Consider the following 13,849-nt stretch of genomic DNA (forward strand, 5'->3'; position numbering starts at 1 on the left):
GACTCTTCCTGTTCCCATCCCCACCTGAGTCAAGTCCACCCACAAGATGTATTTTATTTCTGCTTTCCAGGGAAATCCATGCATTCCCATTGGGGGCTAGCTAGTAGTTTGTAATCCTTAGCTGTGTCAATAACATATCTTGGCACCAGTGAGATGGCTCAGATGTTTGCTACCCAGCCTAATAACTTGAGCTGGATCTTTGGAACCTATCTGGTAAGAGAGAACTGACTCCTCCTACAAGTGTCCCCTGACCCCCCCCACACACTTGCACACACGTATACATGCACGCACACACAATGTAATACAAATATAAAAAAATTAAAAATACAAATAGAAAAATAAGAGTCCATGCTCATATCTTGGAGGAAAATATTAATTTAATAGAATGTATACTTGAAAGTAGAATTGCTAGCCAGGAGAGGTAGCATGCACCTTTAATCCCAGCACTCAGGATGCAGAGGCTGGTTGATCTCTGTGAGTTCAAGGCCAGGTTGGTCTACATGGTGAATTCCAGGACAGCCAGGACTGCACAGAAAGAGCCACTCTCAAAAAACAAAAAAAGAAAGGAAAAGAAAAGAAAAAATTTTAATTTAATCTTTGTAGGCCTAAATCTTTGTTTTCAGGGTTCTGAAGTTGCTGAACTGATGGTGTCAGTCTTATCTAATGAATCTGACATTTACAGCAAACTCTTGAAGCAGTTACAGATAAAGCGACTTGATTTCTCACATGCGGCAACCTCAGTTATGACACGTGGTAGGAATGTAAGAATGAACACATCCATTGTGGACTGATAGCATCTCCAGATCTACATTAGGAAACAAACGGGCTGTTTTAAGGTGAATATGGGGAGGAAGTAGCATTGGTTCTGGGATTTTAGTAACTCAGAATACAGTGTTGGCATAAAAGAAAACCCACAGTAAAGGCTGGCTATAAAATAGGGAAGTTCCAAGAAACCTGAGTGCAAGGTTTTTAGCATTTTTAGCACTTTGAACATCCTTTGAAATACATGTGCAGATGCTAATGATAAAAAAAAAAAAAACAGTTAAAGAAAAAAACCTGTCCAAAACTCAAATGCATCAGTGAGTCCTTAAGCATGTGAGAGGCAAGATAAACAAGGTTCCTTCAAAAAGAAGAAGAAGAAGAAAAAAAAAAGGATGAAAGTATTAATAATTGAATCAAAGTATGCATGCACCTCTTAGGGACTGATTTACCCAGAAAACACTCAGGTTTTCTCTCCAATCCCTGCCAGAAATGATTCCATTGGATTTTTAAAAACTTTGTTATTCTTTTTGACACTTGAGTCTACTTTGTACACCAAGCTGGCCCCAAAGTCACAGAGATCTCCCTGCCTCTGCCTCCTTCAGTTCTAGGATTAAAGGTGTGTAGCACCATGCCTTCCTCCTTTGGATTTTGAAATACTCTATGTAGTACGATGTTATTTCATGTGGCTAGTTACCTTGGCATCTGACCCACTGAACTTAGTGTGAATAATTTAATGGAAGAGGCTATTCATCTTCTTTCTACTGCTCTACAGCAGGCTGTTCTCAGAGCTATAATGTTGAACTTGAGGATGTCAAGGCCCATTACTCACATTAGAGTTACCTATGCCACTTACTAATTATAGATTCTTAAACCCTGTCTAGCTTCATAGACTCGGCAACTGGGAATGAAGCCTAGAATGCTGTACTTAACACAAAAAAAGTTTAGAATCAGTATACTTATTTACATAAAACAAACACCATGATATGTTGTGCTTTGTAATTATATTGACAGTTTTTGAAGGTTTAAAGGTATGTCAAAAGCTGAAACCTGTAGAAGGCTTTTAGCCTGGACTTCACAACATTTTGGTAATAAAAAAATCTGCTTCGTAGTCTGTTCGATTCCTAAGATATATTCAGAACCATATAAGATGTTGAACAAGAAGGTAGGTTTACTCCATTGAGACATTTGCTCAGGTGAGTCTGTGTCTGTAGTTTGTAGCCTCCAACTCTCAAGTGTTAAGTATTTTGTAAAAACAGATACAATCTAACTCATCTGTAACTTCTGCCGTTGGGATTTAATTACTTTGGCTTCTTTCCACTCATCAAGTCTGCCCCTTGGCAAAGCTGACATGGTTGAGGTCATCAGATTATACACCAAAAGTAAGGCACAGAGCCTCTCAGACATAAGGTCGTCTGCTCATGTGTGTTTTGCTCAAAGATCCCAGGATAAATGGCGGATAGCATGAAGCAAACTTTTTCTCTTTATTCTCACAGACATATGATTATTTATGTTAAAAATACTCTCTTGTTCACTTCCTGTATGAAGCTAAAATACGCAGTCATTCAAACAGTTAACTTTAAGGAAACAGTTCATACTCTAGGAGTTTTTATTCCTACAGTTACTTGAAGGATTTAAAATTTATTAAAATAGCATGCTAAACTAAGAAGGATGTATTTGCTCTCATCAGCGAACCCACATTTAGCTTATTATTTTCCTTGTTAACGCATGTTTACATGGTTAACGATCATTCTGTTATGCTAGAATAATACGCTTTAGGCCTCTTTGTAATAGTAGATTTGGGGATGGCAGATGGCTTACTGGGTGAAAATGCCTGTTGTCAAGACTGATGACCTGACTCTCATACTCTGGATCCACATCATGGAAGGAGGTATCTCATGATCACAAACTGTCCTCCAGTTTCTATATATGTGCTTATAGCATATGCATGCCCACATGCATAGGCACACAGAAATAAACACGAATTTCTTTGAATATGGATTTCCGTTATGCATAACAGAGTTATTTACGTTGGTGTCCTTGGCAATACAACACAGTGTTTGGCTGCAGTAGGTAGCCAATAAGTGTTTATAAGTCTGGATTGAATCACACTTGGATTGAGAGCCATTTCCAACCAGCAAGAATTTTTCATAATCCCCTTAGCTTCCAGTCAGCACTAACCCTACCAATTCCATCACACCATAAACGAACACAGAGAGCTGTCTAGAGTTAACACAGCATGCTTCTTTTGCTTTATACAGATGTTTTAACTAACTGTAACTTGTTAAACCAGAATTAACAAACCAATACATTTGAGTACACCTCTACTATGTGTACCCCAATCCCTGCTGCTGCTGACGAATCTGTGAAAACTGTATTTTGAAATTACATTCCTATCCTTTCAATTGGATTATCAGTCATAAAATTTAGGGCTTCAGTAGTGGTTTAGTAACTATTTGACTAATGAGGTCGCTAGGACCCAGAAAAATCCATAGTCTTTTAAAACAAAGCACGATTTTAACTAAATTTCCTCATCTCCAAATGGTTATTTACTATATTGTCCATCACAGCTGTAGGAGTCAAACGACTATAATTTGTTCCACCTTGAGGCTCTAAATAGGATTTGCTAAATAAAAAGAATGAAGTTTAATATTTTATAACAGGGACTTAGCAGGCCCCCAAACTTAGTACAACTGATGAAAGCACCATGCAGGGCATACTACTCAGCACACAGACAGTACCAACTGAAAACAAACCTCCAATCCATCAAAGTCCATAGTTCTGGGAAGTCTCTAAATGTACTAAGCTTGCTTTCATTCTAGCTTCTGTAGTTCTGCTTCTGGCTAGCTGTTCTTATAACTGAAGTATGTCAGCTCAGAACATGGGTTTTGTGCTTAAAAGCTCACCCTGAGAAAAAGACTCAGGAATACATGGGGATTCTGAACACCCAGTGTAGTCACTGGCCGGCTAATAAAGACTTTCCATTGCCATAAATCCACGTCTGAGCAGTCTTCTCTGGTGAATGCCCCACAATTTTAAGATCCCTTTTTTTTTTTTTCTTTTCCAAATCAAGTTTTGCCATTGTTTTATAGTAAACAGATGCAAAGCAATTTTAATCATGACTTTGGGCTTTGGTTAGAACTCAGAAACAATTTTTATTTTTTTTCTGATCACCAAAATTTATAAAAATTAGGATAAATACTTAAGATTAATATAAGGTAGCTATATTTTGATTAAGGTAAGTTTTAGTTCCTAACAGTAAACAATTCAAAAAAGTAGTGTTGTATTTAAGAATATTATAGAACCTGGGAGGGAAGGGAATTATTGTGCAAAGAGTATTATTTATATATTTTTCTGCTACTGGCCTCATTTTCAGTGTAGCATAGCTGTAACACCTTCCTCCTGAAAGCGAGAAACATCAGATTCAGTGAATTTAGCCAGAAGCCTCACTCAACTCTATTTGAAGCCTGTAGCCTATAATCTGTGATGGTTGCCGAGGTCTACTTGGTTTGTCAGTAATGCATATGAGACCAGCTACTGTTCTTTCAACAGATGAGCAAAAATAGGAGCAAAAATTTAGCTCTAATAACTGATTTCAGATGTTTTGCCTACCTATGAAACTCAGTATAAATAACAATTGGAAAACACCAAAGATGCAGAGATAAACCAGAAATTGAGTATGTGGTTGGTGGGACTGTGTATGAGAAGGAAGTTCAGGTCTTCTGTGCTGAAGTGGTCAAAACCTCAAGTACACCCTTAAATGTTGACACTAAGTTTGTGACCGAAAGGTGCCCTGGGTGTTTTTTGGAGTGTTCTGTGGAGTTGAAGGGTGAAAGCATTATTCTCCTTCATGGAGTTGCCCCCACCCCCAGCCCCCCGAAACGTGTACCTACTGTGTCATGAAGACTAATGTCCTGTGAGCCCAGGACTTAGAGCTTCCCGAGCAGAGGACTAAGCAAGAACATTGGAAATGCCTTCCTGGCAAGTCTTCCCTAATCGCTCAGTAGTTAGCAGACAGGTCCAGAAGCCAGCTGGGGTGAGCAAGGACATCTGCTTCTCTTCACCAGGGGAATCGGCCGTTTTAAAAAGCTGCTTATACTGATCTTATTCAAACACTAGAGATTCAATTGTAAATAATGCTTTAATGATTCTTTTTTTAAAGGTTTATTTATTTACTATTTATACAATATTCTGCCTGCATGTGTGCGTGCATGCCAGAAGGCGGCACTGGATGTCATTATAGATGGTTGTGAGCCACCATGTGTTTGCTGGGAATTGAACTCAGGACCTTTGGAAGAAGAGCCAGTGCTCTTAACCCCTGAGCCATCTTTCCAATCCACTTTAATGATTCTTTAATAATCCTCAGGTCCCCTGCCTGTTTTTAAAATACATTTTCTCATCTAATCCTCATAATGATTATATGGGTAGATGCTTTTTTCAAAAATCCATATGTTGAAAAAAAAAATCTTATCTAAAGCTTCTCAAGTACATTGTCCAAAGTCATAAAATTAGTTAACTTAACCTCAGCGTTCATATTTACCAAGTTAGTTAATCTTCATGGGCCTCAGTTTCTCTGTCTAGAAATTTAGGTTGTTTCTTCTTTTCTTCTTAAAATGTCCCTTTTACCAGCATTGGCTGAGCATGTTACTTCAGGATGTAATGAATGAGTAACTTCTAAGGAAGGTCAGTGGATGAAGACTTCTGGCATATAAAAGCATTCACAAGTCTTACTGTACATTTACTCTTTGCCTATGCACACCCATCAAGCTTACAAGCTGATTCCAAATGGCAAAGTTGCCTTTTGATTTGATGCTATATATGAAAACCTAGTCATGTCAAGAGAATATTATGGTGTATTTAGCTAACAGCTTGCTTATTTTAGATAAGCAGTGGATATGAGTGTCTGTTTACCTACTCTACAAACAGAGAAGCCCATACCACACCTTCATCTTCTTGTTGCTCTCCATGGGATGACATGCTCCACCTGTCCGTTACAGTCAGGATGGTGAACCAGAACTGTGAGCCATGCTTTATAACAAACAAACAAACAAACAAACAAACAAACAAACAAACACCTCTGCTATTGTTCAGAACTTTCTATGAAATATTTGAGGGCGTAGAATCATTCTGTTACTTCCATGCTGCACAATCACGTCTCCGAGGCTGCCCATGACACTTTCTGTTGGAAATATTCTCTAAACTCCTTTCATATTACATTCGCGATTTAAAGTCCCATTTTGACATCTAGTGTCCTTAGGATTTACAAGTTTTAAACACCTGAAACTTATTTTAAAAAGGGAAATTTATTACAGTACAGAGCAAATAATGGATATTTTCAAATGAGAATAATGTAATTATATCCTATCAGGTTATAATGCTAGTTTATAGTTATATGCTGGGTTAGATCTTCAGTTACATTTAAACAAATCAGAAGATTCTTTGCTCAAATGGGAGGGAGGATGTAGGAAATGGGGGGGGTGTCGATATTTGAAGAGTAGAATACCATTAACGTTCATCTACACAGTAGTAGTAATTTTTAGAAGTAAGGTGTTTTGGTAGGGAAAACACAAGACTGAGAGATCTGTATTCCATAAATCACAGCCTTTGACTATGGCTGACCAAAGACCCTCCCCCATTACTTTCTGGAGCTTGGTCCCTCCTTTTCTGAGGTGTAATAATCCCTCAACCAAGACCTCCGCTGCGCCGCCTTCGGAGAGAACTACATTCCCCACAATGCCCCGCGCGGCGCCAGGCATGCTCTCCGCTGGCTCCAGCAGCTTTTCCTCTGGTCTTCCTACAAGTCCCACAAGGCCACTCGGCCCAGGGCCGCCTTGGCCCGGCCTGGGGTGGAGGCGGAGGCGGAGGCGCGGGAGTTATGGAGGGGGCGGGCTCTGCAGGGAAGTGCGTCAGAGGAGGCGCCGGGAGAGTAGGGTGCTGTGGTCGGAGCTGGAGGGCGAAGCCGCTGGAGCGAGAGGATGGGCGGTGAGTGCGCGGGGTCGCGGGTCGGCACGGGTCGTGGCGTGGGGAGGGGGCTGCTCGCAGTCGCGGCCGGGGGCCGGGAGGCTGGACCGGGCGGGCTGTCGGGCGGGTGGGGCGGGGAGGGGAGGGGCGGGGCTCCGGGCCAGGGGGCTGGGGCTGGCGGGGCTCGGGTACCCAGGGCTCGCCCAGCCCAGCCGGCCTCAGCCTGCCCATGCCAGGCCCTGATGTGTGGGCCCAGGGTCACCGCGCCAGGCAGGCGCAGCTTCCAGAACCCGGCCTCTAAGGTCATCCGCGAGTGCCAGGGTGGACGAGATTATTGAAAAGCCAAAATACAGACCCCACTTATTGAGTTATTCTTGATTATTGCTATCGCCCCGGTCCTTCCGCAGTCACTCCCCGTTTTCCAAACTCAGCTCCCCAGTTTGTGAGCCTGTTCTCGGGTGCTTATGCGAGGAGTTTGGTGTTGTCACGGTGTGCATACACTTGGCAGGGTTTGACTCAGCGTGATCCTCCTTCAGTCATTTTACCGCGGCCATTTACTACGGCCGCGGAACCCTGTCCATGCCTAGGGAGTGTTCAGATTTTGCTTAACTCACTTTTCTATTGGCGAGTAGGGATCATTAGTTTTTATGGATCTATGCTATACTTTGGGATTTGGGGAGCACAGTTTGGGAGGTTGAGAAGTGTAAGAAATGGGCAGAGTAAGGGGTGAAGGATCTGGCTGTGTCAAGAAGCTTGGCTTAGCTTTAATTGGATTGAGGGAGATTGATACCTAACATGATGCTATTGCTCTCTTTGCTATGACATGCACTTAAAACGAACTTTCCCTTTGGGTTAACACTTTCGACTCTGATTTCCAAATAACTCCTCACTCTTGCCCTTATTTTGGAAGCCTTCCCAACCAAAAAGTAGGTGATTCCTAGTTTTCTTTTCTTACATCCTTTTCTCACCCAAACCCTAAGCACAGCACTTTTAGTAGCTCGTGTAAAAATTCAGCCTGCAGTTAGCGTGTGCACGCTCCGCTGCTGACCATGGCATGTCTACTGTTTGTATCTGTAATGTGTATGTCCATTTCAGTGTTGTCTGTTTTAGTATGCAGGTGATAGACTAGAGAACAAGACTTCTGTCTCCGTAGCATCTTGGGTATGTGAGCATTCACTAAGTACTTTCATGAGAATGAGTTTTGTTTAAACTTAACATTTGCCTTTTTGTTTGTAAATTTTTATATTGATAAATGCATTGCATTTGGAAAAGAGGGGATGGGGAATAGGGTAAAGAGTGGTTTTGAGATTTTTTTTTTTTTTAATATACTCTTATTTGTTGTTGAGGTCTAACTTTCCTTCTTTCTTCAACTTAAACAGAGCAGTCTGAATGCCAGAATGGATAACCGTTTTGCTACAGCATTTGTGATTGCTTGTGTGCTTAGCCTCATTTCCACCATCTACATGGCGGCCTCGATAGGCACAGACTTCTGGTATGAATATCGAAGTCCTGTTCAAGAAAATTCAAGTGATTCCAATAAAATCCTCTGGGACGACTTCCTTGGTGATGAGGCAGATGAAAAGACTTATAATGACGCACTGTTCCGATACAATGGCCGACTGGGACTGTGGAGACGGTGCATCACCATACCCAAAAGCACACATTGGTACGCGCCACCGGAAAGGACAGGTATCTTCATTTCCATTCCTCTCTACTACTTAATGATGGTTACCCAGGGATACGAAAACAGGTTTGGGTACCCCTTTCTTCCCCTAAGAAAATCTTTGTGTTTGTTTCCTTCCTCAATGCTGTGCCTCTCCATTGTACTTGCTGACATCAGGTGGATCAATAATTTCCTAATCTTGTGACAGCTGTTTGAATCCTCATTCTTACTTACTGATTAAAGTGTTTCTTATTCATCTAACGTATCATGAATTAGTTTGCAGATTTTAAATATCTGATCATGTGTTGAAGAAGTGGTATTCAAATTCAAGTCAACAAATGTCAGTTGATTGATCTCTGACAATTAGCCAGGTGGTGGTGGTGCACACCTTTAATCCTAACACTCAGGAGGCAGAGGCAGGCAGATCTCTGTTAGTTGAGGTCAGCCTGGTCTACAAGGTGAGGGATAGCCAGGACTACACAGAGAAACCCTGTCTCAAAATACAAACAAAACCAAAAACAATTAGGTATGTTATGGTAGGTTTCTATCATTTGCCTTGTATTTTAGAAACCATAATTTGACCAACTCTGTCTTTAAATCTGTATGTATTTGACACTTGCACAATTATAAAGAATTAATAAGCTCAAAATTATTATTAAGTTGTTTCTTAGATTTAGTCTTCAAAAATTCTTATTAACACAAAGGTTTTAATTTTCCAGGTATTAAATTGGAAATCTTATCATTCTTCATTGAAAAACAGCTTTACATTGTATTTCTGTTTATATTTACTTCTTTTGGCTTCTTACTGGGGAAGCGTTATATTCAAATCGCAGCAGAACATACTTGAGTGTCCATATGTTAAAAGGGTGGTAGTATACCATATATGAAAAATAGAAGTAATATGCCAAGAAAGGAACACAGCTGCACTTCTGCCTAGAAGCATAGACCGTGCAGGTGGGCGTGGGGCAAATCCTGTCGTTCCTTAGTTTTCCGAACACCTTGTAGATCGTAGAGAACCGCTGAGAGGAATGATGCTGAGCAGAGGAGAGATTTCACCATGGTCACCCTGGCTGGTGCCTGCATACAGGGGCAGTGTGCAAGGGTGTCTGCTTGGGACTGGTTAGGAGGCTGCTGGGATTCAGTGAGAGATCACTGGAATTCGACCAGTATACTGGTCTGGGTAGTAGCTGGGTCTTGAATCTATTTGAAGGAACAGCTGTTAGGATTTTCTGTTAAAATGTATGTGGGCAAGAATGACTGAAATTTCTCATCAAGAACCTAGAAAGGTTGACTTGTGCTGCTGAGGACTATGTCTGGTATAGTAACTTTGGGGGAAGAGATCAGAATTCTTCAGGTTTTGTGTCCCAGTCCGTATTTCCTGGTCTTCTAACATACCTACTCCTTTGTTCATGTTACTGCTCCCTTTTTTGTTCCTTGTGTCTAAATTGTGAGACTGTCACTGAAACTCAGTGGTGGCAGCAGAATGACCTGTGAGTCACTGGGGTCCAAAGATTATGTATGCCTGGGGGGATGTCTTTCTGCATCAGTGTTTGCTTCGAAATATAATTACTGAAAGAGATTATTTTGGCATCTTTTTCATGAAAATAATAAGCAGTTATTCTTGTTCCAGAGACACTTGACGTGGTTACAAAGTGCATGAGTTTCTCACTAAATGAACAGTTCATGGAGAAATATGTTGATCCTGGAAACCACAATAGTGGAATTGATCTGCTTCGGACCTGTGAGTACTTAGCTCTCAGCAGGACATTTGAAAGAGGAATATTTGTTTGCTTAAGCTCTTTTTGGAATGATGTTTTAGAACACAGTGTCAACATGAAATAATTTCCCCAGCAGCATTTAATGAGCTCTGCTCCATGGCTAATACTGTTTGGAAGACAGAAACAAACTTAACAAACTTCAAATATTTTGCGCTTGAGAGAGCTAATACCGTGGAGGGTGGAATCCAGATCTCCAAAAGATGTTATAAGTGGCCTAGATAAGGGAGAATTTAGTAAGTTTATAGACTAAACTTTGCTCCTTGAGATGCCCATTCGCATTGCCTGAGCTCACATGAGCATACCTGAAGAAGTGGCTGCAGACTGTCAATGGCTCAGTATCAGGCCTGTCGACAGTACCCTTCCAGTTTTAGGAGTTAGCAACCAAAGAGTAGATACCAAAACAAGCAATATCATGAGTATTCTGTTCCTTGACGGTTAGACTGCCAATGAAAGGCTATCTTTAGATTTGAGCTATGGTGTTTAGGGTTTTACTAAGAAAAATGACAGTATCATCAAAGGAATCACGAAGTAGCGGCAGTTATTCAACTCTGCAATGAGAATGAGAGGAAGAAGTATATTGGGTGCAGAATTTTAAGGGAAGATAATATTTAGAAACAGACTTTTATGATGTTCTAGAAAACAAAATGACTACAAAGGGAATGTATGAGATTTACAGCTGCCTTAAGTGCCCGATGCACTCCAGGTCCACCGTGATGCCCCCATTTGTAATCTCCATTTATTTACTTGCTATCCCCTGCTTTTGATCATGCGAAGACTTTCATTCTGTCTTTCGATAGAAGGAAACTTCAAGTCTTGGTTCTTCACTTTTCTTCATTTGAACAAGTTACTAATGTCCCTGGACTCAGTTCCTTCAGTTACAAAAAAAACCCAAAACACCAAAAAAACAAATAGAAGCACCAATAGTATAAGATGTTGGGAGGATTAATTCAAGTGTGTTTACAGCAAACATTGCATGGCTCATAGTAACTGCTCAGTAACTTTATTTGTGCTCTTTATTTGGTTCAGGATAAAGTTGGAATCATTTTGGATAAGAAGGCTTTGATATTAAAATACATGTTTCTCACTTTCTGAGGAAAGCTCTAGTTAATTCTTTAGAATATAAAAGAAATTACCATTGTAGAAAAATGGTCTGAAATGATATTTTTATTATTTCCTTCTTTTTAAAACCAGATCTTTGGCGTTGCCAGTTCCTTTTACCTTTCGTTAGCTTGGGTTTGATGTGCTTTGGGGCTTTAATTGGACTTTGTGCCTGTATCTGCCGCAGCCTATATCCCACCATTGCCACGGGCATTCTCCATCTCCTTGCAGGTGGGTTTGTCATAAGTTTTTTGGTTCTTCTGTCTTCTTAGGAATCAGAGTTGTAAGTTTCATAAATCCACATGTCATTGTCCTGTCTGTACTGTCACATTCCTTGAGCAGCTTTGCACTATACTCTTACGCAGTCACGTACTGATTTCTAAATTTCTTCCTAAGGTCTGTGTACGCTGGGCTCTGTGAGTTGTTATGTTGCTGGCATTGAGCTCCTACATCAGAAGCTAGGGCTGCCCGAGAACGTGACTGGAGAATTTGGATGGTCCTTCTGTCTGGCCTGCGTCTCGGCTCCCTTACAGTTCATGGCGTCTGCTCTCTTCATCTGGGCTGCCCACACCAACCGGAAAGAGTACACCTTAATGAAGGCCTACCGCGTGGCATGAGTGGGGAACTGCCTGCTTGGCGATTGCTGTTTTTTAATTTTTTTTTAAACTATTGAGATTTTTCCATGTCTTTTTCTGAATTGTCTTTAATTTTTATTTTTGTGGATATGCTATTTTATCCTAAAAGTCCCTCTTATTTAAATACAGTGCCACTAAATACATACTAAATAGCATTTAAAATGTATGTGGTTTACTTTGAGTGATTTGGTCTTTCTACCAAATTGATCTAGATTTGGAATCCAGACAGAAAGAACTTTAGAGATGTGACCCAAATTTATGAAAGAATATCGGCAGTGGAAAATTGACCCAGAACAGGGTCCGCTAACGTCTGGTAAATTCAGTAGTGTAGTAGCTTGTGTGTTGAGCTAGAAAACTAATTTCTGTGTGCTATCTGTTGACACTGTCAAAACTTCATGTTTACTGTCTGTGGTTAATACCAGTCAGCTAGCAGAACCAGTTTCCTAAAGATGTGTGCACATAAAATTGGAAAATTATTTAGCATCCTGTCCCTAAACATTGGTACACTGCTTCATCTGAGGTGAAATATGGCAGCTGTTTATACTGTGATTGTCTACAAGAAAAAAAAAAGTGAAAAATGATGTTTACTTGAAATTGTAGCTTTTAACTGCAAATTTTCAATTCAATGATAAAAGCTGATTAATCTTACTACATTATACTATTTTTTTTTTTAAACTGAAACTCATTAGGATTTTCAGCGCCACCAAACCATTGTGAATGTTTGCTGCTTCCCCGTCCATACACCAGGCTTATTAAAAGAGCACTTTCTTCTTACGAGAGCATTAGAAGAACCACAGTCAGTTCCCAACTGCTTTGTTGTAGCTAATTGGGAGGCCCTACCAACAATGACCCCCAGTGCTGGGGTACTCCCACCACAAGATCGAGAGCTGTGGCTACCCACTGACCTCCACCTATGGTCTTTATTTCTTGTGGTGAAATGATGTGCCTTTCCTTGCCCAAATTCCTTCCTGGTGTGTATCAACATTATTTAATGTCTTCTAATTCAGTCATTTTTTTTATACTATGTCTGTAAACATTGAACTTTAAAAATCTTATTTCTTTACTCCATATTGTAGCACTTCACAGATTTAAAAAAAAAAAGTAACTCAGTAATTTCTTACCAAATCCTAAATCTGTCTTTTTTTTTTTTTTTAAATAAAAAAAAATTAAAAAAAAAAAAAAAAAGAATCGTGTAGCATCTAAATTGTTTTAGGTCTCAGCTCATTGGGCTAAAAAATGGAGGTCGTGGTAGATCTCTGGGAGATGAGTTAGTCTTCTCTTTGGGTCTGTGTATTAGTTACTTTTTGTTGCAGTCATAAGACACCATAACCAAAGCATTTTAGGGAAGACAGTTTATTTCGGCTTACAGTTTAGAGGCAGAGTCCATATGGCAGAAGGCTACTGGTGTAGGAGGCTGAGAAATCCCATCTTCAACTGCAAACAGGAAACACGGAGAAAGAACTGAAAGTGAGGCAAGGCTGTGAACTCAAAGCCCACCCCCAGTGATAGTACTTTCTCCAGCAGGCAGCACCTCCTAAAGGTTCCATTATCTCTCCAAACAGCACTGGGGACTAAGTGAGTCAGATAATGTGAGCCTATAGGAGTACCCCTCATTCAAATCACCGTCTACTGCAGAAACTGAAAAGCCCTTTCCTCATTAGAAAACAAAGTGCCTTCAATGAAACATGTTTCTGAGCTAGGTCTGTGAACTCTTCATGTTATTCTTAATGTGGCTGGTTTTTTCTAAGAAGTCTAATGACTAGATATTTGAGTTGGGGGAGGAGAGAATTCAGCCACTGAACTACCAGTGATCCACTGATATTTGTGTTCTGCACTGATGCATGTCAGCTTCTGTCTTATAACAAAACACACACATATACATAATATACATATATATACAATCCATACATACAATACATACACATACACACATACATACACACAACACACACACT

The 13,849-nt window shown here is 40.4% G+C and overlaps 1 protein-coding gene across 4 annotated transcripts; it reads left to right on the top strand.

Moving 5' to 3' along the window:
- The first annotated feature begins 6,647 nt into the window (after positions 1-6,647).
- Cldnd1 (claudin domain containing 1) lies at positions 6,648-13,078 on the top strand. Of its 4 annotated transcripts, none has more exons than XM_055594848.1 (6): positions 6,648-6,741; positions 7,831-7,881; positions 8,100-8,409; positions 10,014-10,124; positions 11,353-11,490; positions 11,656-13,078. In XM_055594848.1, exons 3-6 carry the CDS (start codon positions 8,118-8,120, stop codon positions 11,874-11,876), a joined length of 762 nt encoding a protein of 253 aa, XP_055450823.1. In that variant the 5' UTR covers positions 6,648-6,741; positions 7,831-7,881; positions 8,100-8,117; the 3' UTR covers positions 11,877-13,078. The 4 variants fall into 4 exon arrangements, with proteins under 4 accessions (XP_055450823.1, XP_055450807.1, XP_055450798.1 ...); XM_055594823.1 differs by having other exon boundaries at positions 6,681-6,741; positions 7,838-7,881; XM_055594839.1 differs by having other exon boundaries at positions 6,696-6,741; positions 7,816-7,881.
- The last annotated feature ends 771 nt before the right edge of the window (positions 13,079-13,849 follow it).

This window comes from Psammomys obesus, unplaced genomic scaffold, assembly GCF_907164565.1.
Source record: "Psammomys obesus unplaced genomic scaffold, mPsaObe1.curated_primary_1811, whole genome shotgun sequence".
In the NCBI taxonomy this organism is placed as follows: Eukaryota; Metazoa; Chordata; class Mammalia; order Rodentia; family Muridae; genus Psammomys; species Psammomys obesus.

Bases quoted from the DNA above. Each gene is read 5' to 3' on its own strand.
- Cldnd1 (XM_055594823.1), top strand. The intron at 8,410-10,013 runs GTATCTTCATTT...TTCTTGTTCCAG, and splicing joins CGCGCCACCGGAAAGGACAG to AGACACTTGACGTGGTTACA. The intron at 10,125-11,352 runs GTGAGTACTTAG...TTTTAAAACCAG, and splicing joins AATTGATCTGCTTCGGACCT to ATCTTTGGCGTTGCCAGTTC.